This window comes from Sturnira hondurensis, unplaced genomic scaffold, assembly GCF_014824575.4.
Source record: "Sturnira hondurensis isolate 20B ecotype Veracruz unplaced genomic scaffold, ASM1482457v3 Scaffold0016729, whole genome shotgun sequence".
NCBI lineage: Eukaryota > Metazoa > Chordata > Mammalia > Chiroptera > Phyllostomidae > Sturnira > Sturnira hondurensis.
In genome coordinates, this window is record NW_028089360.1 from 41,429 (window position 1) to 67,935 (window position 26,507).

A 26,507-nucleotide genomic window follows, 5' to 3' on the forward strand; every position below is an offset into this window, starting at 1 on the left:
CCAAAGGAGGTTCTACTTACAGAATCCATTCTCCATTGCCCCCTGCTGGCTGTGATTGCATACTGCAGGGTAGTGACATTGTCTCCCAAGGGCTCACCAACAAAGACATGTCACCCATCTGACCTGCTGTGACCAATGTGGTGTCCACAAGCCACATGCACCTACTGAGGATGAAATGTGGGTGTCCCAGTGGAGAGGTGTTGTACGTGGAAGTGCCCACCAGATTTTAAGATTCATTATAAAAGAAGGTAAAATTATCAATATATCAATATTTCATTTATATTGTAGTATTTTCCACTAATGTAGTTAAACACAACATATCATGGAAGTTAATCCCACCTGTGTTCTCTCCTCCAGCTGTCACTAGGCCTGAGTCACACTCAGGGAAAGTGCTGAACTGGGGGGCCCTTCCCATCACCATCCTGCTTCTGAGTGAGGGCGGAGCTGAGAGCAGCCAGGGGCCTCCAGCTGCAGTGGGAGGGCGCGTGGGACCTGACTGGGGACCAGGGGCATCTCACAGTGTCCGCTGCACTGGTTGGCTCCATTCAGAGTCCTGGGCGGCTATGAGGCTGAGGCTTTAGGAGCTCAGTGGAGCTTGCAGCTCTGGGGATGCGTCCAGAACATGTCACCAAGGAGCTGCCCAGTCACCATGATGCAGAATTTCAAGACAGTGGACTCTGGACATAGGACTCTGGCAGTAGTCCTTTTGTCAGTCACTAGTACTGCAAGTGACACTGTGACAGAGACACACCAGGACAGCGCAGTTCTGCAAGCCCTGAATCCACCCTTGACCCACCCTCTGCACAGCTGCCTGAGGCTGGGAGGAGGGGTCACTGGGAGACCTGAGAAATGTGATCTGGGCCAAACATGCTGATGACTTTACCAAGAATCCTCATGGGACCAGAGGAGAGTGTGACCCAAAGGCTTTTTGTCACACTTCTCAGCTGTGGGTATTACTGTGAGTCAATGCCAGCTGCTCCCACTGCCATCACCTACTGCACAGTAGTAGTCAGCCTCATCCTGGGCCTGGGCCCCGCTGATGGTCAGGGTGGCCGTGTTCCCTGAGTTGGCACCTGAGAATCGGTCAGGGATCCCTGAGGGCCGGTTTTTATCATTATAGATGACCATGACAGGGGCCTGGCCGGGCTTCTGCTGGTACCAGTAAGCCCTTTACTTCCAATGTTGTTTCCCCCACAGGTGATCCTGGCCGTCTGTCCCGGCTGCACTGACACAGAGGATGCCTGTGTCAGCTCATAGGCGGCCACAGAGCCTGCAAGAGAGAAAAGGAGAGTTACATTCCAGCTGAGAGGCTCATCAGGTGAAAATCCCTACCTGCCTGACCTGCACTGAGCTCCTGGCAGTATCAGGGCCCCCTGTGCCCCAGCTCATCAGTCTCAGCCTCAGGCAGCCCCGCCTCCCCCTGTAGGATGAGCATCCTGTCCCACAGGTAGCTCTCTGCTCAGCCAGAGTCTGGGTCAGGCTTCTCCAGATCCTTGGGGCTGGAGGTGGGTGGGAACCAGGGCCCAGCACCTGTGTAGTGAGCAAGGAGGCTGAGGAGGAGAGGGGTCCAGGCCATGGTGGAGGTGCCAGCTTCTGCTCCCTGAGGCCCCAGGCTGGGCAGCTTTCCCACCAGGCCTCTCTTATCCCCTTGCTGGAGGGAGAGCTGCTGGGTATGCAAATCAGCCAGGGCTCAGGGGTGCTGCCTGAGGAGCTGGGTGGTTCCTGATGGGGGTTCAACCTGGGAGACACTAGGAAGGGTGGGGCGGTCTCTGCAGACCCCATCTCATTCCCCAGGGATTCTGGTTCATCCTGTGGTACCACAGACTGGGGCTGATATCTCCACCCCAGACTGTCTCATGGCCTCACTCCTGGGTGGACTTGGACACAGCAGAGCTCAGAGGTGACATCTGTCTGCATGTCTGAACCCATTATAGAGGATTAACTGTAGTGGTGATGATAGCAGCCTGAGGTCCAAGCAGGGTCCCACCCCAGTGACAGTGTGTGAGCATCGGAGCCTGAATGGCATTCCCACCTTGCTCAGGGCTCATGGGGAACTTGGGGTCTCTGAGATGCTGTCAGTTTGTACTCTGTTACAGCTCCAGAGACTGATTGTAGGTACACCAGTGTCCCGATTGTGTGCCAGTGCCAGGATCAGCTCCAGTGCTAGAAAAGGTGTGATGGTTACAGAATGTTACCATGAAAAAGGTGGGCTGGACAGAAAGGAATTACCCGAACCTGAGGTGGAAAATCAGGCCAATTCTACAAGAACCCAATCTGAGTGAGTCAGTCAGAATGTTACACCTTCTGTGTCAAAAGTGATACTGTTGAAAAGTTACTGCTCTTTCTACAGGTGTGAGAGGTGGCTAATAACACCCCTTTTTACCACAATTAAATTATTTTCATTATGAATGAAGAGACACTGGTTAAAAAGATAAATGGTAATAATCTCCCTGCATGGTAGAGCTCCTCATGCCCAGGCCTTCCCAGTCTCCAGAAGGCTTTGCCAGGTGATCTCTGCTGCCCCCTGGTGGCCTCCCCACACTGGTTGCTGGAGGAGAAGGTGTGTGCTCTGTCCAGGTGCAGAGTCTGAACCCACTGCTCAGGTGGTGACTCCCTGATCCATAGACTGGGAGTCCTGGGGGTGGGGATTGCTGTTCTCTCCATAACCATCGCTGGCCTCAAACCAGGCACAAGCGGCTCAGATCACCCATAAAAGTACGAAGAGACTCATTGGGAAGATGAGGGGGTGGGGACAAGTGAAGCATCTCTGACACATCCCTTGGATGGCTGTGTGATGCTGGGGCTTGCATGGGGGACACTGAGTTTGTAGCTCAGTGTTCAACTGAGGTTTTGTTTGTCAGCTGGCTGTTTTCCTAAGAAGTTTAGCTCTGTACAGGAAAGAAATAGACTAGGTGCAGCTCCTGTCCCCTTGGTCTTGGGTGTGACAGCTGAGCTGAAACAGCGACGCTGAGCTCCATCTGCAACAAGAAGGAGAGCAGAGCCTCCCCTGGAGAGATGTCGGTAAAGAAAGTGAGAGACATGAGGACCTCACTTCTTCCGGGGCTCCAGACTTGTTTCTGCAGGAAGAAAAGGGGCTCCTGTCTGCCCATGTCTCTTACTGTCCTGTGTGTGTTTACATTAAACACGTTCTCACTAATGAGGAAAATAATTAATAAAAATCAATGAATAAGTCAAGTAAGCAATCAACAGAAATGATTACAGGGGAATAACTGTGCAGTTCTTATAGCATTCAAGTAACTAGTTGAGATCAGACAAGAATGGACAGGCAGGTCCTGTGTGGGGAGAGGCTGGAGGGGTCTCTCTGGAGGGGACCCTGGAGCTGCCATCAGGGTGGGAAGAGGGAGCAGGAGGAGGAAGTGAGTGTGGGGACAGCAGGGTCAGTGCCCTGGGGGGAGGGTCTGGTCTGTCTGAGCAGGAAAGACAGTGAGAAACTAAGGGGGTTGTGGTCCAAACCACGTCGGCCCAATGTGACATGTATCTGCAATATTAAAGGATGAGGGACAGGACTGACGTCACACTGAGCACACACACCTCACTCAGGAGTCAGAGCAGCTGAAGGGGGACCCACGGCAGGGACAAGCCACTGCCCTGTGACCCCTGTCCTGTGTCAGCGAGGTGAGTGAGCAGGTGACCCACAAGGGCTGTCACTACACAGCGGCTGCCTCTTCCCTTCTGCTTTGCACAGGATGTCACACGGGACCTTCTGTCCTGATTCAGAGAATTCTGACAACACATCACTCCTGCTGCCCAAGTTATGCACTTGTGAGAAAATGTCACATTGGACCTGAACTAGGTGTGACTGAGACACCTGAGTTTATCATAACAGGTTCCTCTTCCTCTTAAACCTTTGTGGTAACATTGTCATATTTATACTTTATCATAGATTATGAACCACAACATATATTGTTATAGTGTGTTTGCATTAAGTAGTGATATCTGTTATGGAATTTAATATGATGACACATTTCATATTTATCCCACTGGTAATGATTCCTGACACAGTGAATTTCTCTGTGCAGACTCCCATCTCTCTGTGTCTCGGGCGTGTCCTCTGCTCATTCTGGTTCAGAGCGTCTGCGGGTGTCAGTTCTCTAAGTGTTTGTGCATTTGAGAAAGTCTTTCTTTGCTTATTTTTTTGAAAGATACTTTCACTGGGTAAAGACTTGAAAGTGGACAGGTTTTGTGTTAGTTTTGTGGTTGCTTTTAGTTTTCTGGACACTCCGCCCCCTCCCCTGTCCGTGTCGTTCCCAGGGAGGTCTCTGCCCCGTTCCCTCTGCTCCATCCTCCCCGTGGACTTTTGTGATTTTCTTGTTGACACTGGATTCAGAGATTTGGTTGTGATGTGTGTTGATGTTTCCTGTATGTTTTCTGTGCTTGGGTTTTGCTGGTTCTTGGATCTGTAGGATTTCAGTTTTCACCAAAAGTAGAACATTTCTGGCCAGTATTTCCTCAAATATTTTCTACCTCCCCTAGACTGCTCTGCATCAGAGATTGCAATCATGGGCATATGAGGCTCCCCCCATGCCCTGCAGCCCACTGACACTTCTGTGCATTTACTCAGTGTGGTTTCGTGTTTGTGCCTCAAGTCCTCTTCTAGTTTCTCCTCCATGTCATCTGTCACTATCTTTCCTCTGAGGTGATGAACCTGCTGTCAGTCACATCAAGGGTCGACGTATCTCGGATGCTGTAGTTTCCACGTCTGTATATTGACTCGGCAGTGGTTTTTGTTCTCCTAGCCTGTGATTATGATGTCAAGCATTCTCCTACACACCGGGATGAATGGAATGTAAGTTTTCTTAATCTTTCTGGCTACAAGTTCCACCATCTGTGAAATTTCATGGCCAGAACAATTGGTTGATTTTGTTGCTTATCACAGCTCGTATTTTCTAGTTTCCACTTAGGAATATTTGATGTGACACCCGACTTGGTGCATATGTCCTTGTTGGTGAACAATACTTGTGTGTATATGTAATTTTTGTCTGCTGTTCTAGGTTATTGCAGATTCATTCGAGTGAATGCAAACAGTGCGATCCTTCATCAGTTGCGCTCACATGTCCGTAGGCGGGACCACAGCAGTGAGGCGTCTGGTGCTAATTTCTGGCCTTGAGTCCCAGCTCTTTGTCAGGTCCGTCTGGTGTCCTGATTGGGACTTTTCCTGACTGTGGGACAAATGTGACTTCTGACGGTGTGTGTGAGCTGGGCAAGTGCTCTCTGGTGTCTCTGTGTGTTTCTCTTTGCCTTCGGGGGTTTCCTCACACAGTGTGGTGATCAGACTCACGAACACGGGCAGGGACTTCCCTGGGGGCTCACAGGGAATGGAGAACCGCATGCAGGAGGGTTAGGGGTGATCTCTCTGAAAAAACATGTGTGAGAGGCAAGAGTGGGGATCTGCAATATGGTGATAATTGAGGACTCAACTGGGAGTCCCTGTAAGGTCAGCCTGACCATTAGCTACTCTGTGAGAAGGGCCTGACCTTCGTTGAAGGGGGGCAGTCTGTCCTCTCCACCACCAGCTCTTCCCCTTGAGGTCACCGCTGTGAACTGGCAGGACCCAGCAGGGGAGGGAGGATGGGTCCGCCTTGAAGAGGGGATGCAGGTGGATCCTCAGAGTCCCCTGCGCAGGTTTGCTCTGTTGAGAACACAGGCTGCCCGGCATCCTGGGGCTTCCTGAGCTCGGCTTATCAGAGTAGTTCTGGGGAGAAACCCAGGATGGGTGACCAAGGAGTGGCCCAGTTTCCATTACAAGATTATTCAGGGATAATGTGCACAGGATGTGTATCNGAATGAATAGAATGCAAGTTTTCTTAATCTTTCTGGCTACAAATTCCACCATCTGTGAAATTTCATGGCCAGAACAATTGGTTGATTTTGTTGCCTATCACAGCTCGTATTTTCTAGCTTCCACTTAGGAATATTTGATGTGACACTAGACGTGGTGCAGATGTCCTTGTTGGTGAACAATACTTGTATTTATATGTAATTTTTGTCTGCTGTTCTTGGCTATTGCAAATTCATTCGAGTGAATGCAAACAGTGCGATCCTTCATCAGTTGCGCTCACACGTCCGTAGGTGGGAGCACAGCAGTGAGGCATCTGGTGCTAATTTCTGGCCTTGAGTCCCAGCTATTTGTCAGGTCCGTCTGGGGTCCTGATTGGGACTTTTCCTGACTGTGGGACAAATGTGACTCCTGACTGTGTGTGTGAGCCGGGCAAGTGCTCTCTGGTGTCTCTGTGTGTTTCTCTTTGCCTTCGGGGGTTTCCTCACACAGTGTGGCGATCAGACTCACGAACCCTAGCAGGGACTTCCCTGGGGGCTCACAGGGAATGGAGAACCGCATGCAGGAGGGTTAGTGGTGATCTCTCTGAAAAAAACATGTGAGAGGCAAGAGTGGGGATCTGCAATATGGTGACAATTGAGGACTCAACTGGGAGTCCCTGTAAGGTCAGCCTGACCCTCAGCTACTCTGTGGGAAGAGCCTGACCTTGGTTGAAGGGGGGCAGTCTGTCCTCTCCACCACCAGCACTTCCCCTTGAGGTCACCGCTGTGAACTGGCAGGACCCAGCAGGGGAGGGAGGATGGGTCCGCCTTGAAGAGGGGATGCAGGTGGATCCTCAGAGTCCCCTTCGCAGGTTTGCTCTGTTGAGAACACAGGCTGCCCGGCATCCTGGGGCTTCCTGAGCTCGGCTTATCAGAGTAGTTCTGGGGAGAAACCCAGGATGGGTGACCAAGGAGTGGCCCAGTTTCCATTACAAGATTATTCAGGGATAATGTGCACAGGATGTGTATCCTGGTCTGTGTGTCCTTCAGTCATGCCGTCTGTCTGTGACTCACACGCAGGCCCTGGAAACACCAGGTCAGCCCCGTCCTGAGAGACTGAATCCACTGCTGTCCCAGCCTCTGCACAGCTGCCTGAGGCTGAGGAATCTGAGGTCTGGGGACCTGGGCCAGATGAGCTCATGGCTTTGTCTCTGGTTCTACTTAGGCTGGAGGAGAGTGTGACAGATGGGGAATGGGTTTGTGTCCCACTTCTCCATCTGCCCATGTCACTGTCACCAGTACCACTGCTGTCCCATGACTGACAGTGACAGTCAGCCTCATCCTGGGCCCAGGCCCAGCTGATGGTCCGGGCGGTTGTCTTCCCTGAGCTGGGGCCAGGGAATCAGTCAGGGATCCCTGAGGGTCACTTGCTGTCCTCATAAGTGACCAGCACAGGGGCCTGGCCTGGCTTCTCTGGTACCAGTGAGTATAATTTTTACCCAGTAAATCTCCGGTGCACATGTCCTGGCCATCTCTCCCAAGGCCACTGACAAAGGAGAGGAGCAGGAGAGCAGGTCCCCTGCGATTCACAGACTGGGCTTTCTGGTGGTGACTGTCCCTGGGATGTGAGTGGCAGGTGGACAGGAGTGAAGCCACGCCCAGTGGGGTACCCGGAGAGGACAGTTGGACAGGCTGATTCATGGGCCCACCCAGCCCCGCTGCAGCTGCCTGTGTGTCTTAGTGACCCCAGGGGACTCATTGCTCTGGTCTCGGTCACCATGGAAACTCTCACTTCCTCCTGCTGTGTCCCCAACCCCTTCCTAGGCCCCCGGGGCCTTGATGGTGAGGTGTCCTGCTCCTGTCCCACTGAGCTGCACGCAGGTGCTAGACCTGCAACGTCGCGGAGCAAGTGTTTTAAAGCAGCCACGTGGTGGTGTGTGGGGAGAAGGTGGGGTCCCTTTCTGACCTTGGTCTGTGTCACTTTCTGCTTTCTTTTGAAGAGTTGATGATGCTCTGACACAAGTGCTGAGTGTTTCCTTTGGTAGAAGCTCATCGGTTGTCAATCTCATCCCGAGTCTTTTGAATCCTAAATGTTTTGACGTTTACGTTGAAGTTTTCAATTTGGAGTTGTGGCTTCTGAGCCTTCTCTCGTCGTGTGAAATCATTCGTCCTCCCTTAAGAACATAGGAAATAAGTTACAGTCACATTTTCTGTGTCCTAGTCCACAGACTGTGTCATGTGGGCCATTCCAGGGCCCTTTTGAGTAAAATGGTTTTTGTATTCATAACAGCCCTGTTTTCCTGATTATTCACAGGAAAGTCTGACAGGGTGTCAGGCAATGTGACTGATTCCTGTTAGATATGGAACATGTGTGTGTCCCCCAGTGTCGGGGGTTCCCATTCGGGGTTCAGTGACTTACTGGTCACAGGTCCGTCCTGTGTCCACCTGCTCTCACTGACACTTTCTGACATGTCACCACTGGGGACCTTACTTGGGGACTATGTTCCTCTCTGTGGGACACACATCTTCCGACTTGTCCACCTGATGCGTGAACTGGGAGCTTCCCCCTGACTGGGCACAAGCACTGCAGGCTGGTGTGCTGACCTGTAACTGTCCCCTCCTGTGTCTTTGGTTGGCTCCCTCCTCAGTCTGAGCTGGTTTCTTCCCACATGTGCTCACTCGCCTCGGGGAACCTTTGTAGACGCCCAGAGTGTCCTCTCTGTGGGGCCCTCTCCTCTCCCACACGCTCCCCCTGGGCTGTTATTTCCTCTCTGGGGCCCTGGAGATTCCCTCTGACATGGAGAACTTCACTCAGGTGGGTGTCAGGGGTATCTCTGGAGGGAAGATCAGAGGCAAGACCTGGGAAGTGCAAAGCAGTGTCATCAGAGGACTCAGATGGAGGCTTCTAGGTCCTTGTGACACAAGACAGGGCCTGGATCTTGGCATCAGGCTGTGACTGGGCCTGAATCTCACTTGGGGAAAAGGAATGACCTTGAGGAAGGCAATTCTCTGCCCCATGGGATCTTCCCAGTGGGGGGCACAGCCATGGTCACTGGGGCTCCAGCAGGGGTGCTGGGTGTTCAGTCACTGGTTGGCCCCATTCAGAGTTCTGGGCATTCATGGAACCTGAGGCCTGTGAAGCTCAGCTGAGCAGGGAGGTTCTAGGGATCAATTCCTAAAGTTTTTCAAAGGGGAGACCTAGTCACCGCAGTGTAGAAATTGAAGGGCCGTTACTTGTGGACACAGGACTCCAGCAGGCTGTGGTTCTGTCAGCTGCTCCTCCAGGAAGCTGCACAGCAGCACCTACTCAGCAGGCAGCCTGGTCCTGCTGCCCTGAATCCACTCCTGTCCCACCCTCTGCACAGCTGCTCTTGGCTGGGAGGATGGACCAGTTGGACATTTAAAAAATGGGACTTGGGCCAAAGCTGCATATTGCTTTGTCTCTGGACCCCAAAGGGCCTGAGGGGAGTGTGCCACAGACTGAGGTTTTTGTCTCACTTCCCCATCTGTCTGTGTCACTGTGAGCATCAGTACCATAGTCCCACACCTGACAGTAATAGTCAGCCTCGTCCTGGGCCTGGGCCCCGCTGATGGTCAGGGTGGCTGTGTTCCCAGAGTTGGCACCTGAGAATCGGTCAGGGATCCCTGAGGGCCGCCTGTTGCTATCATAGATGACCAGCACAGGGGCCTGGCCAGGCTTCTGCTGGTACCACTGCACATAATAACCTCCAATGCTGCTTCCCCCACAGGTGATCCTGGCCGTCTGTCCAGGTTGCACTGACACTGAATGTGGCTGTGTCAGCTCATAGGAGGACACAGAGCCTGCAAGAGAGAAAATGGGAGGTCAGCTTAAGGATGAAGGGCCACTTCTCAGGAGATGGCGGCCTGACTGTGCTGGAGCAAACTACAGGGATTCCCTTGCCCATCAGTCTCGGCCCATGTGTCCCATGGATCCAGCTGACCCATGAAGCCTGGGAGGAAATGAGGAGCCTCCTGTCCCTTTCTCCTGGCAGGTCCACCCACTCTGGCTCACTCAGACCAGTGAGCACACTGAAGCGTACAGGACCATCATTCCCTAATCCTGCCCCAGAGCCAGGGGCATTGGTTCCTGCAGGTATTGCCCTACTGAGGTCAGAGTCGGGGTCAGGCTTGTCTAGATCCCTGGGACAAGAATGGGTGGGAACCAGGTGCAGCACCTGTGCAGTGAGCGAGGAGGCCCAGGAGGAGAGTGGTCCAGGTCATGGTGGAGGTGCCCATTTCTGCTTCCTGAGTCCTGAGGCTGGGCAGCTTTCCTCCCAGGCCTCTCTTATCCCCTTGCTGGAGAGACAGCTGCTGGGTATGCAAATCAGCCAGGGCTCAGGGGTGCTGCCCAAGGAACTGGGTGGTTCTTGATAGGGGTTCAGCCTGAGAGACTCAAGGAAGGGAGGGGGAGTCCCTGCAGACCCCACCTCATTCCCAGGAGATTCCAGTTCATATCCTGGTAGCACAAATTGGGGCTGACATCTCCACCCCAGACTGTCTCATGGCCTCATTCCGGGGCTTGCACGGCCCCAGCAGACCTCAGCGGTGACGTCTGTCTGCATGTTCTGAGTGCACTATAGACCATTAACTGTAGCGGTGATGATAGGAGCCTGAGGTCTGAGCAGGGTCCCACCCTAGTGATAGTGTGACCATCAGAGCCTGAAGGACATTCCCATCTTGCTCAGGGCACAAGGAGAACTTAGAGCCCCTGAGCCACAGTGGGGAGATCCTGAGATGCTGTCGGTTTCTAAGTCAGTTCCAGCTCCTGGGACAGGTCATAGTTGCTGTGCCCCAGTGTGCGCTAGAGCCAAGGTCAGCCCCAGGGCTAGAAGTGTGACAGTTACAGAGTGTGAGCATGAAAGGGGCGGCTGGACAGGAATGAGTTACCCGCCCCTATTATAAAAACAGGCCAATTCTACAAGAACCAAATCTGACAGAGTCAGAGTCAGAATGTTCCATCATCAGTGTCAAAGGTGGTACTGTATAAAACTTACTACTCTATTTAAAGATGGGAGCTGGGTGTTCATATTCTCCTGTTTTACCACAATATTTTAATTATTAATAAAGAGATAGATAATCCAAAATGTAAATTATAATAATCCCCCTGCATGGTAGACTTCCTCATGCCTGGGCCCTCCCAGTCTCCAGGAGGCTTTACCAGGTCGTATCTGCTGCCCCCTGGTGGCCTCCCCACAGTGGCTGCAGGGGGAGCAGGTGTGTGCTCTGTCCAGGTGCAGAGTCTGAACCCACTGCTCAGGTGGTATAACTCCCTGATCCATGGACTAAGGGTCCCAGGGATTGATGTTCTCTCCATAACCACTGCCACGAACAGGCTCACCGGGAGGAGGAGAGGGAAAGTCCACCTGAAGTTCTCTGACTGACATGTCCCTAGGGTGGCAGTGTTCCTGGGTGTCGTTCAGTGGACAGAGGATTGGGAAGTTGCCTCTCACTGATTCCCACCACTAGTGCAGGTTGCAAAGAGGGCGCTGGTGGCATCTGCCCCAAAGACTGAGACAGGAGATGCTCACCCAGGAAACACTGATTCAGCCCCACTGCGTCTGCCAGACACTGTGTCCCGGGTGAGACGTGTGCACGGGACCAGCCCTGCCTCCCAGATGCCAGTGTGCACATGGGAGCACACAGTGGGCATGCTGGTGTGGGTGACAAAGCACAGTCACCGCCACAGTCTACCTGAGTCTTGTGTCCCTTCCTAACTTCACAGCCACAGGATTGTTCTTCCCAGGTCTCTCCTGGTCGGCGTTGAACTCGTGGCTCCATGTTGACGTGTGGGTGTATCAACCAGCTGGGTTTCCCCTGAGAACTTGAGCTCTTGTAAAGGAATGAAACAGACTAGATTTTTGTATCTCTTGTCGCCTCGACCCTGGGTGTGACAGCTGAGCTGCAGTGGCCACGCTGAGGTCCATCTGCAACAAGAAGGAGAGCAGAGCCTCCCCTGGAGAGATGTCGGTAAAGAAAGTGAGAGACGGGAGGACCTCACAGGGTGGTGAGTGTCTGCGGACACCCGACAGGCCCCAGACTTGTTGCTGCAGGAGGAAAAGGGGCTCCTGTCTGTCCAGGTCTCTTATTGTCCTTTGTGTGTTTGCATTAAAAAATGTCCTGACTAATGAGGGAGATAATAGCAGAAATCAATGAATCAATCAATTAAGCAATCAATAGAAATAATTACAGGAGAAGAAGTGTGCAGCTGTTGTAGTACTCAGTTAATTAGTTGAGATCTGCAAGAATGGACACGGAGGTCCTCTGTGAGGAGAGGCTGGAGGGGTCTGTCTGGAGGGGACCCTGAAGCTTCCATCAGGGTGGGATGAGGGAGCAGGAGGAGGCAGTGAGTGTGAGGACAGCAGGGTCAGTGTCCTGGGAGGAGGGTCTGGTCTGTCTGAGCAGGAAGGACAGTGAGAAACTAAGGTGGTTATGGTCCAAACCAGGTCGGCCGAATGTGACCTGAATCTCTCACATTAAGGGATGAGGGGCAGGACGGACGTCACACTGAGCACACACACCTGGCTCAGGAGTCAGAGCAGCTGAAGGGGGACCCAGGGGAGGGAGGAGCCACTACACTGTGACCTTGTCCTGTGTGAGTGAGGTGAGTGAGCAGGTGACCCACAAGGACTGTCACTACACAGGGGCTGCCTCTTCCCTTCTGGTTTGCACAGGACGTCACACGGGACCTTCTCTCCTGATTCAGGGAATTCTGACAACACATCACTCCTGCTGCCTAAGCTACAGCCTTGTCCAAATGTCACATTGGACCTGAACTAGGTGTGAGGGAGACACCTGAGTTTATCATAACAGGTTCGTCTTCCTCTCAAACCTTTGTGGTAAGTGAGAGGTTTTCTTAGGCTCCGCCGAGAAAGAAATGCCAATCAGCCATAAAATAGGCAATAAAGAGCTTTATTGGGGATTGTGCACCAGGGTGTGGTTCCAGGGTCTGCAGGATGAGGCCAAGGAAGGCACACCCAAGAGGGAATGTAGTGGGGTTTTGCTTTTGTTGGCTCCCCGTGGAAGCTGGACATGGTGCCCTCGGAACAAAGCAGTGATATAGCATTGGTGGTCTCTTCCTTGGACTCAGGTTACTGTAAGGATGTCTGTCTTGGCAAAGTCCAGCCGGAGCTTCCTCCTATCTCTGCCCACCCTAACAGTAATATTGTCGTATTTACACTTTATCATAGGTTATGAACCACAGCATATATTTGTATAGTGTTTTTGCCTTAAACAGTGATATCTTTTACTGAGATTAATACGACAAAACATTTCATATTTATCCCTGTGGTAACGATTCCTGACACCGTGAATTTCTCTGTGCAGATTCCCATCTCTCTGTGTCTCGGGCGTGTCCTCTGCTCTTTCTGGTTCAGAGCGTCTGTGGGTATCAGTTCTCTACGTGTTTGTACATCTGAGAAAGTCTTTCTTTGCTTCCTCCTTGGTAGATACTTTCTCTGGGTTAAGATTTAAAATTGGACAGATTTTGTTTTAGTTTTGTTGTTACCTTTAGTTTTCTGGACTCTCCGCCCCCTCCCCCGTCCGTGTTGTTCCCAGGGAGGCCTCTGCCCTGATCCCTCTGCTCCGTCCTCTCTGTGGACGGGCGTCGTGTCTCCGAGGCTTTTGTGATTTTGTCGTCGACACTGGGTTTAGGAATTTGGTTGTGATGTGTGTTGATGTTTCCTGTATGTTTTTTGTGCTTGGGTTTTGTGGAGGTTCTTGGATCTGTAGTGTCTCACATTTCACTGAAATTGGACTTTTTGCCCAGTATTTCTTCAAATAATCTTTCTACCTCCCCCAAAACGTCTCTGCTTCAAAGACTCCGATCACTTGCCTGTGAGGCTCCCTCCATGCCCTCCAGCTCCTGATGCTCCTGTGTGTGTTCAGTGTGGTTTTGTGTCTGTGTCTCACATTCTCTCTGTAGTTTCTCTTCCACATCATCTGTCACTATCTTTCCTCTGAGAAGATGAACCTACTGTCAGTCACATCAGGGTCATTTCATCTCAGACGCCGTAGTTTCCTCATCTATATAGGGACTCGGTGTGTTCTTTGTCTTCCTGGCCTACGATTACCATGTTCAAGCATTTTCTACATACCAAAACAAATGGAGTATAAATTTTCTTACTATCCCTTGATATCATTTATGAAATTCCATCAATCTGAGACTTCACCATTTCACAAATTCCACCATCTGTGAGATTTCATGGCCAGGAAAATGTTTGATTTTGTTGGTTATTATAGCTTGTATTTTCTTGCTTCCATTTAGATATATTTGATGGCGACACCAGACTTGGTGAATATTTCCTTGTTGCTAAACAATACTTGTGTGTGTGCATGTATATATATATTATACAATATACATATATAGAGAGTGTTACATATATAGCATACATATACATACCCGGCTATTCTAGGTTATGGCAGATTCACTACAGATAGTGGAAACATTTTGATTTTTTGTCAGTTATGCTCACACAGTCTTAGGTGGGATGACAGTGAGGAGTCTGGTGCTAATTTCTCATCTCAAGTCCCAGCTCTTTGACAGGTCCATCTGGTGTCCTGATTGGAACTGGTCTGCTCTGACTGCAGGACAAGTGTCACTTCTGATTGTGTGTGTCAGCTTGGAAAGTAATCCGTGGCATCTCTGCACAGTTCCTTTTGGCCTCAGGAGGTTTCCTCACACCAGGTGGTGATCAGTGTGAACACAGGCAGTGAGTTCCCTGGAGGCTCAAGGGTGATGGAGAACCGCTTGCAGGAGGGTTAGGGGTGATCTGTCGTGAGTATACCTGAGAGGCAAGACCTGCAATGTGGTGGCAATTGAGGACTCAGCTGGGAGGCCCTGTAAGGTCTTCCTGAGCCTGAGCAACACACTGAGAGGGGCGTGACCTTGCTGGGTGGATCCTCTCCACCAGCAGCACTTCCCTGTGAGGGCACACCTGTGAGCTGACAGGACCCAGCAGGGAGGGTGCAGGGAGGGTCAGCCCTGAGAGAGGGATGCAGGTGGATCCTCAGTGTTTTCTGCAGGGGTTTGCTCTGTTCAGAACCCAGGCTGACAGGACACCCTGGGGCCTCCTGAGCTTCCTTGACCTGGGTAGTTCTGGGGAGAAACCCAGGATGGGTGAGCAGTGAGGGGCCCAGTCACCATTACAAGGATATTCAGGAACAATGAACACAGCATGTGTGTTCTGTCCCGTTGTCCTTCTACTCACGCTCTCTGTCTCCAACTCACATGCAGGCCCTGGAAATACCAGATCTGCCCCGTCCTTTGCCTTGGAATCCAGTGCTGTCCCAGCCTCCGCACAGCTGCCTGAGACTGAGGAGGTTCAGTGTGAGGATCTGAGGTCCGGGGACCTGGGCCAAACCTGCTCACGGTGTTGTCTCTAGTTCTATTTGGGCTGGAGGAGAGTGTGATACAGATGGGTTGGGGGTTTTTGTCTCACTTCCCCGTTGGCCTGTGTCACTGTGGCATTACCAGTGCTGCCCGCTGTTGTACAGTAATAGTCAGCCTCGTCCTCAGACTGGAGGTTGGAGATGGTCAAGTAGCGGTCGGCCCCAGAGCTTGAGCCCGAGAACCGGTCCGGGATCCCGTCCCCCTTTTCGTGGCTTCCGTCACTATCAACATACATCAAATACCGAGGGGCCTTCCCTGGCTGCTGCTGGTGCCATGCAATGTAGTAGCTGCTGTGCTCACTGCTGAGGGTGCAGGTGAGCTTGGCCGAGGCTCCCAGGGAGGCAGAAGCAGACGGGGGCTGGGACAGCACAGGATCAGCACAGAGACCTGCAAACACAAAACACAGGGATGATGCCCAATGCACCCAGACTGGACAGCTGCCCAGTGGAACTGTGCTTGGAGGGAAGCTGACTCCCTGTGTGCCCGGCGATGCACTGACCTGTGGAGAAAACCAGGGGCAGGAGATAGAAGGGAGCCCAGTCCATGGTGAGAGTGGCTTCCAGGAGCTCTGCCCTGAGGCTGCCCAGTTGGCACTGGCCTCTCCAAGCCCCTGTCTTATCCTCTGTCCTTGTAGCTGAAGAGGGAGGAGCATGAATGCAAATCTGTTCTCTGCTCCCCAACAAGTGTCTGTCTCAGCACTAGTCTGAGCCCTAACAGCCTCCTGCTGGCCATTTCCTGAGGTCAGAAGAAGGTCCAGGTGTGAATTTCATTATTAAGTGTTGATTTTACCCAGTAGATGGGTCTTCAATGTAGCCTCAGTCATGCATGCCCTTTGCACTTGAGCCCAGCCAAGGGCACTTAAACTGTGATGTTCCCCAAACCAGGACCCACAGTGCCCCCTGGTGCCCACAGGGTGAATATCATCCTAAACTTGCAGCAAGTGCATCAGATGGCTACCTCTTTTTTTTTTTTTTGGCTAAAATTTGTTTTAATGTATGTATTTTATTTACACTTTCCTAATGACATGGTAAGAAAGTGGGCATGTTGCACACACCGGCAGTCTCATTTCCTGTGTTCAGGTATTGCCACCAGGAATTTCAGGCATAGCTCTTTAAAAAAATTGATCCATGTTTTCCTATTTACTATTAGTAGTTAGCTATACTATCAGATTTTACCAATTTTTTTCCTGCTAAGGATAATTGACCTTAAAAATTCAGGAAGGGTTTCTGGGTTGTCACCTTTCTAAGTTTTTATGTGCTTGAAATGGCTTTGTGTGGCTGTCAGGGTTGAGCGGTCTTTCATCCTGGTACAGACTGACAGCTCCTTTCTCCATCACTTTGAGGATCTGACGCCACCATCTTCCGGCACATGTTTTTGATGAGATGTTTGCTTTTACCTATGACAGACGAGCTTTAAGTTGGTCTCTGCTGTCTTGCCTCCCAGGGTCCACGCTCGTGCAGAATGTCCTCCTCTGAATGTGGGCAACTTGCTTCCAGCCAATGAAAACTGGCATAAGAGACAGGTGTCACTGCTGGAATAATGTTCTGTTATATGAGACCGCCTTGCTGGCGACTGGCTCTGGAGTCTCCCTCTCCTTGCTGCTTTGAAAAGGCAAGTAGCTCTGAGTCCTGCAACTGCAAGGAAATAAACTCTGCTGACAACCTTCTAAGAACTGAAAGGATGGTGAAACTTGGTGAGTGTTTTATGTGCACCTGTCACCTGTCATCATAACAGCACAACATCAGAATAACCCCACATCATCCCTTTGCTGAAGGCCCAGCCTCTCCTCCTGTCTGATGGGCAGGGGGCTACCATTGCGAGGTTGTGGTTTTCCCACAGCCCCTCAGCCAGTGATGAGGAATCAAGGTTCTCATCCAGAAGCCGACCCAGAGTCTGAGCGTTGGGTCCTCTCATTTCTCCACCCGACTCCAGGCTGTACGACCCTGCCGACCCCACCCCAGGACCCCTGTCATCACCCAGTTCTCTGTTCCCGGGGCGCCATCCTCCTGGAGTCTGCTGTGAAGAGCTCTCAGGGCGTCATGTGTTGCACCTGTGCTTCCCAGTGACACGTGGGACTGTCTGTAGGAAACTCAGGGACCCTCCTGCAGCTCCCTCCCTGGCAGAGGGCACAGGATTCCATGTCAAAGGGGGGCATTGGCATCAGGAGACTGGACAGGGTTCATGTCAGGCTGGGTCTCTAACGTTTTACGTCAGGGTTGTTTTCTCACATGGTCAAAGCTGGTGAGAGAAACCTTTTACTTTTACAAAAGTGTAAAATTTTATAGTTTTAAGAAAACACTTTTTACCTGCTCTCCTGGACAAATACTTTGGTTGTCACTAGGTGGTGCTGAGAGTGCAGTGAAGTGAGTTCACGTACAAAATGCTAGAGGCACTTGGAGGGAATCATGCAGCCCTGGGGTGACTCATGTGCACAGACAGACTGACACACCCCTGACTCATCCCTCAGAGAGAGAGATCACTCTCTCACGCTTGGACAGTTAGGCCTAGAAGACAGTGGAGAGGGGACCAGGGTCTGGTGCCTGAGACATGTCCACCACTGTCCCCAGCTGAGGGGACCACAGCAGCTCCTCTCTGCCCTTCCCACCCCGGGGCGTCCACTCCTCACACTCACACCTCAGGGCCCCCATGGACCTCACTGACCACTCCTGCAGGCCAGTGCTCACACCTGTGCCGTGGTCTCCTGACCACCTTGGAGGTCACCTGTGAGTGCCATCCTGGGAGATTTCACCTTCAAACTCTGATCTGTGCTTGTGGGCTGGGAAATACATTCCTTCTTAAAAAATAGCAAATCATCCTGCTTCAAGAAAATGTTTCTTAGTCTTCCCTCTAGATCAGTGCACAAAGTATAACATTATGACTTGAATGAAGTTTATGGGGACAATCTCCCCATTGAGATGGGTATTACTTATTTAAAAATACAAAAAAACGTTGTCATCCTTACACTGACTAATAATAAATGTGTTCAATAACCCCGATTTGTCTTTAAAGCTGCAGTTGTATTTACTATTCTGTATTTGAGAATAAAATTAATGTGGACGCACATGTAAATATTTCCTCCATGTCCTGTTCTCAACCTTCTTGGGTTGGTGGAAACTGGAGCAGCTTTTCCTGCCTGATGAGGCCTCTGAGTCATGAGGCCCTTCATCGCCCCCTGGTGTCTGTCATATTTATTGCAGGGACAGTTACCCAAGGACACCTCATCCTTGTAACCTGCTCTGTCCAATGTGGTGGCAACAAGTCATCACAGCTGTTGAGCATGAAACGTGGGTCGACCCCGGAGAGATTTGCCGTTGTTCTGAAATACACAGCAGGTTTCAAAGCCAGTTTAAAAAACAATATATCAATAGTTTTGTATATATATTTTTAAATATTTTATTTCTTTATTTTTAGAGAGAGGAGAAGGGAAAGAGAAAGAAGGGGAGAGAAACATCAATGTGTGGTTGCCTCTCACATGGCCTCCACTGGGGACATGGCCTCAACCCAGGCATGTGCCCTGACTGGGGATCGAACTGTGACCCTTTGGTTCACAGGCCGCACTCAATTCATTGAGCTACAGCAGCCAGGGCAACAGTTTTGTATTTAATTCACATTGAAATTTTTTCTTCCTGTACTTAAGAATTTTTATTGTTATTCTATTACAGTTGTCCCAGTTTTCCCCCTTTGCCCTCCTCCACCCAGCTCACCTGCCACTCCCACAGTCAGTTCAGTCCCCACAGTGTTTTCCATGTCCGTGGGTCATTTATACTTGTCCTTTGACTAGTCCCTACCCCTTCTTTCCACCATTGTCCTCTCCCCTCCCCTCTGGTCCCTGTCAGTGTGTTCTACGTTTCTGTGCCTTTGGTCTAACATAAATGGTGCTGACGTCTTTTGAACACAGATGAATGCTACTCCTCCTGTTCTTATTAATATCCTTAATCCATATACTTAATGAGAAGCCAGGACAACAGAATGGTGGACAGAGGAAATTCTAGAAAGGGAGTGTCTGGGACATTTCTCATTGTGGGACTTCTTGGCTGCACTGAAGTGCACTCACGTGGGCACACAGAAGTGTACAGGCCCACATATGCCCTGCCCTTTGCACAGGTCACGGAGGCACATCAGCCAGCTGTGACATGCCCCCTGGGTCTCTGGTCTTGGGAGCGTGACCTTGGCCCTCAGCAGAGACCACCAGGATAGACCACCAGGACCGCCACACACGGCTGTAGACAGTGGGGATCTGTGGTGTGGGTCATGTCACCCCACTTTCCCCACTAGAGCCGGCCCTGCCCATGACTCCCCATCCTGGGAGGGGACCTGGTTCTGCAGAGAGTCCAGCCTGACCTGCACGACGTTGACCTCAGGGCGTGTCCTCTGACCTGTCCACTGAGGGCAGCACGGAGGTCCGGGTGGCAAGTGAGGACCTGAGAAAGCAGGTCCCCTGTGATTGACAGAGGGTGACTTCCTGTGGTGACTGTCACTGAGCTGTGAGTGGCAGGTGGACAGTACTGACACTCTCCTAGTGTGGTCCTAGGGGGAGATGGTCAGACAGGTATGTTCCTGGGCCCACCCTGACCTGCTGCAGCTGCATCTGCATCTTAGTCCATCCCAGGGGACCTGCGTGTCCTGGTCTCAGTCACCATGGAAACTCTCACTTTCTCCTGCTGTGTCCCCAACTGCTTCCTAGGCCACCAGGGTCTTGGTGCTGAACTGTCCTGCCCTCGTCAGACTGAGCTTCATTCAGGTATCAGACCCTGTGGTGTCGCGGAGAAAAGTGTTTTACAAACAGACATTTACTGTGGTCACATGCGTGGTGTTTGGAGAGAAGGTGGGATTCATTTCTAATTTTCATCTTCATTATTTTCTGCTTCGTTATGAACAGATTCTGTGGCTCTGACACAGGTGCTCAGTGTTTTCTTTGGCAGCATCGCAGGGGCTGTGAATCTCATCCCGTGTTTCTTAATCCCCTTTATTACAGCTTTTAGGTCAAAATTTCCAATTTGGATTTTTGACCTCTGAGTCTTCCCTTGCTGTGTCAAATCACTCGTCCTCCCTTATGACGGAGGAAATAATGTCACAGTCACATTTTCTGTGTCCTAGTCCACAAAGTGTGCCATCTGGGCAATTCCAGGGCCCTTTTGGATAAAATGGTTTTACATTCACAACAGTCCTGTTTTCGTGATTATTTGAAGGAAAGTCTGACAGGGTATCAGGCAACAGGACTGATTCCTGTTGGATCTGAAACACGAGTGTGTCCCCCTGTGTCAGGGATTCCCATTTGGGGTTTATTGACTGACCTGGTCACAGGTCAGTCCAGTGTCCACCTGCTCTCACTGACACTTTCTGAGATGGCAAGAGTGCAGACTAAGTTGGGAGACTAAGTTCCTCACCGTGGGACACACATCTCCTGACTCGTCCACCAGATGCCTGAACTGGGAGCTTCCCCCTGACTGAGCACAAGCACTGTAGGCTGCCGTGCTGACCTGTGACTGTCCCCTCCCGTGTCCTTGGATGGCTCCCCCCTCAGCCTCAGCTGGTTTCCTCCTGTGTGTGCTCACCTGTCTCATGGGAACCTTTGCAGGTGCTCAGAGTGTCACCTCTGTGGGGCCCTCTCCTCTCCCACATGCTCCCCCTGGGCTGGTATTTCTTCTCTGGGGCCCTGGAGTCTCCCTCTGACATGGAAAACCTCACTCAGTGTCATGTCAGAGGGTCTTTTTGGAGGGAAGCTCAGAAGCAACACTGAGGAAGTACAAAGCAGTGACAGCGGGGGACTCAGCTGGAGGCTGCTAGGTCCTTGTGACATGAGGCAGGGCCTGGATCATGGTGTCAGGCTGTTATTGGGCCTGAGTCACACTTGTGGAGAGGAATGACCCTGAGGGAGGTAATTCTCTACCCCGTGGGAACTTCCCAGTGGGGGCACAGCCGTGGTCACTGGGGCTCCAGCAGGGGTGCTGGGTGTGCAGTCACTGGTTGGCCCCATTAAGAGTTCTGGGCGGCAACAAAGCCTGGGGCCTGTGGAGCTCAGCTGAGCTGGGAGGTTCTAGGGATTAATTCCTAATGTTTTTCCAAAAAGTGGCCCAATCACCATGGTGTTGAAATTGAAGGGCTGTTACATGTGGACACAGGACTCCAACAGGCTTTGGTTTCGTCAGCTGCTCCTCCAGGAAGCTGCACAGCAGCACCGACTCAGCAGGCAGCCTGGTCCTGCCTCCCTGAATCCACTCCTGACCCACCCCCTGCACAGCTGCCTGAGGCTCGGAGGAGGGGCCGCTTGGACATCTGACTAATGGGACCTGGGCCAAAGCTGCTCATGGCTTTGCATCCTCCTGGGTCCTGAGGAGAAAGTGACTCAGACTGAGGTTTTGGTCTCACTTCCCGGTCTGCCTGTGTCACTGTGAGTTTTACTACTGCTGTCCCACACCTGACAGTAATAGTCAGCCTTGTCCTGGGCCTGGGCCCCGCTGATGGTCAGGGTGGCCGTGTTTCCTGAGTTGGTACCTGAGAATCGGTCAGGGATCCCTGAGGGCCGGTTGCTGCTATAGTAAATTTCCAGCACAGGGGCCTGGCCTCTCTTCTGCTGGTACCACTGCACATTATAACCTCCAATGTTGTTTCCCCCACAGGTGATCCTGGCTGTCTGTCCCAGGTTCACAGACACCAAGGATGGCTGTGTCAGCTCATAGGAGGACACAGAGCCTGCAAGAGAAGAAAGGAAGGTGGTTTTAAGGATGAAGGATCGTGTCCTAGTGGACTCTTGCCTGCCCTTCTTGGAAACATCTATAGGTGTTCTCTGCATCATCAGTCTCAGCCCTAGCAGCCCAGGGATCCAGCTGACCCATGTGGCCTGTGAGGAAAAGAGGACCCTCCTGTCCCTTTCTCTTGAAAGGTGCAGCCACTCTGGCTCCCTCAGAGCCAGTGAGCACAGTGGAGGGTACCAAACTCAATCCCCTCCTCCTGAAGTGGAGGGCCAGGCGAATCTGGAGCCCACGGGCAGTGCCCTGCTGAGCTCAGAGTCAGGGTCAGGTTTGTCCAGATCCCTGGGGTTGGTGTTGAGTGGGAGCCTGGGAGCAGCACCTGTGCAGTGAGCAAGGAGGCTGAGGAGGAGAGGGGTCCAGGCCATGGTGGAGGGGCCAGCTTCTCCTCCCTGAGGCCCCAGGCTGGGCAGCTTTCCTCCCAGGCCTCTCTTATCCCCTTGCTGGAGGGAGCCCTACTGGGTATGCAAATCAGCCAGAGCTCAGGGGTGCTGCCTGAGGAGCTGTGTGGTTCCTGATGGGGCTCAGCCTGAGAGACTCAGGGAAGGGAGGGTGGGCCATAGAGTTCCAGAATCATTCCCAGGGGCTTCAGATTATTCATGGTACCATAGTGTGGGGCTGACATCTCCACCAAGACTGTCTCATGGCCTCACTCCTGTGCGGGCCTGGCCACAGCTAAGCTTAGAGGTGCCGTCTATCTGCATGTTCTGAATCCACTGTAGAGCATTAACCGTAGTGGTGACTATATAAGCCTGAGGTCCCAGCAGGGTCCCACCCCAGTGACAGGGTGTGAGCATTGGTGCCTGAATGACATTCCCACCTTGCTCAGGGCACATGCAGCACTTGGAGCCTCTGAGATGCTGGAAGTTTCTAACTCAGTTCCATCTCCTGGGACAGGTCCTGGATGCTGTGCCCCATCGTCCCCACTGTGTGCTAGTGCCAGGGTCAGTCCCAGTGTTTGAAAAGGTGTGACAGTTACAGAGTGTGAGCATGACTGGGGTGGGCTGGACAGGAATCAATTATCTGGACCTGTGACAGATAAACAGGGCAATTCTAGAAGAACCAACTCTGAGAGACTCAGAGTCAGAATGTTATGCCATTTGTGTCAAAGTCAGTACTGTAGAAAACATACTACTCTTTTTAAAGATGCGATGTGGTGCTTAATATTTCCCTTGTTTTACCACAGTTAACTGTTAATAGGTGGACAGATAGTTCCAAAGCAAACATGATAATAGTCCCCCTGCAGAGTAGAATTCCTCATGCCCAGGACCTCCCAGTCTCCAGGAGGCTCTGCCAGGTGGTCTCTGCTGCCCCCTGGTGGCCTCCCCAAACTGACTGTAGGGGGAGCAGGTGTGTGCTCTGTCCAGGTGCAGAGTCTGAACCCACTGCTCAGGTGGTGACTCCCTGATCCAGGGACTCCTGGTTCCAGGGGAGGGGATGTTGTTCTCTCCATAACCACTGCCACCTCAAGACCAGGCACAAGTGGCTCAGATGACCCATAAAAGTATGAACAAGCTCATTGGGAGGATGAAGGGGCAGGTCCACCAGAAGCATCTCTGACACATGCCCTGGGTGGTTGTGTGATTGTTGGGCTTACATGGGGAATACAGGACTCGGGGACTGCGTCTTACTGATGCCCACCACCACTGCAGGGTCAAATAGGGCGTTGTGGCAACTGTACTAGCCCAGCAAACAGTGATTCAGCCCCACTGTGTATGCCAGACACTGCGTCCTGGGTGAGAGGTGTGAACGAGTCTTGCCTCACAGATGCCAGTGTGCACATGGGAGCACACAGGGGACACGCTGGTGTGGGTGACACAGCACATTCACCGCCACCTTCTACCTGTATGTTGTCTTCCATCTGCAGTTAACAGCCACAGGACTGCCCTTCCCAGGTCCCTCTTGGCTGTTATTGACCTTGTAGCTCAGTGTTGACCCATAGGTGTGTCACTCAGGTGGTTTATTTTCCAAAAGTTTAACTTTGTACAGGAAAGAAACAGACTATGTTTGAGCAGCCCCTGTCCCCTTGGCCCTGGGTGTGACAGCTGAGCTGCAGCGGCCACGCTGACGTCTGTCTGCAAGGAGGGTGAGAGCAGAGCCTGCACAGCGGGGCTGGTGGAGCAGAAAGTGAGAGATGGGAGGACCCCACAGGGTGGTGAGAGTGTGCGGACACCTGTCGGGCCCTGGACTTGTTGCTGTAGGAGAAGAGGCTCCTGTCTGCCCACGTCTCTTATTGTCCTGTGTGTGTTTGCATTAAAATAACCTTCCTGACTAGTGAGCAAAATAATTTATAAATATCAAGGAATCAATCAGTTAAGCAGTCAATAAAAATAATTACTGGAAATTAATGGTGTATTTGTTAAAGTATTCAAGTAACTGATTGAGATCAGACAAGAATGGACAGGTAGGTCCTCTATGGAGAGAGGCTGGAGGGGTCTCTCTGGAGGGGACCCTGGAGCTGCCATCAGGGTGGGAAGAGGGAGCAGGAGGAGGAAGAGAGTGTGGGGACAGCAGGGTCAGTGTCCTGGGGGGAGGGTTTGGTCTGAGCAGGAAGAACAGTGAGAAACTACGGTGGTTATTGTTCAAACCAGGTCGGCCCAATGTGACATAAACTTGTCATATTAAGGGATGAGGGACAGGACTGATCACACTGAGCACACACACCTGGCCCAGCTGAAGAAAGACCCAGGGGAGGATAAGCCACTGCACTGTGACCCCTGTCCTGTGTCAGCAAGGTGAGTGAGCAGGTGACCCACAAGGACTCTCACTACACAGGGGCTGGTGCTTCCCTCTGGTTTGCACGGGAACGTCTCTCCTGATGCAGAGAATTCTGACAACACATCACTCCTGGTGCTGAAGTTACAAACTTGTGAGAAAGGTCACATTGGACCTGAATTAGGTGTGAGTGAGACACCCGAGTTTATCATAATAGGTTCCTCTTCCTCTCAAACCTTAGAGGTAACAGTGTCATAACTTCACTTTATCATATATTGCAAAGCACAACATACACTTTATACAGTTTTTGCATTAATATCTTTTATGAAATTTAATATGACAAAATCTTTCATATTTATCCACATGGTAATGATCTCTGACACCGTGAATTTCTCTGTGCAGATTCCCATCTCTCTGTGTCTCGGGCGTGTCCTCTGCTCTTTCTGGTTCAGAGCATCTGTGGGTGTCAGTTCTCTGTGTGTTTGTACATCTGGGAAAGTCTTTCCTTCCTTTCTTCTTTGAAAGATACTTTCACTGGGTAAAGACTTGAAAGTGGACAGGTTTTGTTTTAGTTTTGTTGTTACCTTTAGTTTTCTGGACTCTACGCCCCCTCCCCCGTCCGTGTTGTTCCCAGGGAGGCCTCTGCCCTGATCCCTCTGCTCCGTCCTCTCCGTGGACGGGCCTCGTGTCTCCGAGGCTTTTGTGATTTTCTCGTTGACACTGGGTTTAGGAATTTGGTTGTGATGTGTGTTGATGTTTCCTGTATGTTTTTTGTGCTTTGGTTTTGTTGAAGTTCTTGGATCTGCAGTGTCTCACATTTCACTGAAATTGGACTTTTTGCCCAGTATTTTTTCAAATAATCTTTCTACCTCCCCCAGAACGTCTCTGCTTCAGAGACTGTGATCCACGAGCCTGGGAGGCTCCCTCCGTGCCCTCCAGCACACTGACCCTTCTGCGTGTGTCTTCAGTGTGGCTTTGTGTCTGTGTGTCACGTCCTCTCTCTAGTTTCTCCTCCATGTCATCTGTCACTGTCTTTCCTCTGTGGAGATGAACCTGCTGTCTGTCACATTAAACGTCATTGTGTCTCACACTCTGTGGTTTCCACATCTGTGTGGTGACTTGGCTGTGCTTTTTGTCCTCCTTGTCTGCAATTACCACCGTCCAGTCATTCTCCTACAGCCCAGAACAAATGGTGTACAAATTTTCTTAAAATCCTTGGCTACCTATTCAATAATCTGTGAGATTTTATGGCCAGGACAGTTGGTTGATTTTGTTGCTTATGACAGCTGGTATTTTCTTGCTTCCAATCAGGAATACTGATGTGACACCACGCTTGGTGAATGTGTCCTTGTTGGTGAAAAATACTTGTATTTGCCTGTGTATTTGGCTGCTGTTCTAGGTTATCACAGATTCATTCAAGTTCATGCAAACAGTGTGATCCTTCATCAGTTGTGGTCACACGTCCGTAGGTTGGACCACAGCACTGAGGAGTCAGGAGCTAATTTCCCTTCTCGAGGCCCAGCTCTTGTAATAGGTCCCTCTGGTGTCCTGAATGGGACTTGTCCTCTCTGACTGTGGGACAAGTGTGACTTCTGACTATGCGTGTGAGCTTGGCAACTGGTTACTCATGTCTGTGTGGATCTCGTTGGCCTCAGGAAGTTTCTCACACCGTGTGTGTTACAGAGCAGATCCTTGGGTGTCGATGTACTATTGTAAAATCGACCCCCCTTCTCTGTGGGTCTCCCTCTACTAGGTTCACCTTGCCCACCACCAGGGAATTGTAGTTCTCAATGTCAGAGATTGATGAAAAGGAAAGGAATTATTTACTCAAAACAGACTGAGAGTAATGACTTAAC

At 51.4% G+C, this 26,507-nt stretch overlaps 1 pseudogene and 3 gene segments (V, D, J or C); all 4 read right to left on the reverse strand.

The window, feature by feature from the left end:
* Window positions 1-963: 963 nt before the first annotated feature.
* On the reverse strand, window positions 964-1,576 carry LOC119001547 (immunoglobulin lambda variable 3-9-like; annotated as a pseudogene).
* Window positions 1,577-3,048: 1,472 nt separating this feature from the next.
* LOC119001548 (immunoglobulin lambda variable 3-9-like) lies at window positions 3,049-10,046 on the reverse strand. The segment is given in 4 exon segments: window positions 3,049-3,077; window positions 7,075-7,096; window positions 9,326-9,600; window positions 9,975-10,046. Coding segments are annotated over 4 exon segments (387 nt in total).
* Window positions 10,047-15,182: 5,136 nt separating this feature from the next.
* Window positions 15,183-15,799, reverse strand: LOC119001549 (immunoglobulin lambda variable 4-3-like). The segment is given in 2 exon segments: window positions 15,183-15,574; window positions 15,687-15,799. Coding segments are annotated over 2 exon segments (438 nt in total).
* A 5,734-nt stretch (window positions 15,800-21,533) lies between these two features.
* On the reverse strand, window positions 21,534-22,304 carry LOC119001550 (immunoglobulin lambda variable 3-9-like). The segment is given in 2 exon segments: window positions 21,534-21,880; window positions 22,259-22,304. Coding segments are annotated over 2 exon segments (393 nt in total).
* Between the last annotated feature and the right edge of the window lie 4,203 nt (window positions 22,305-26,507).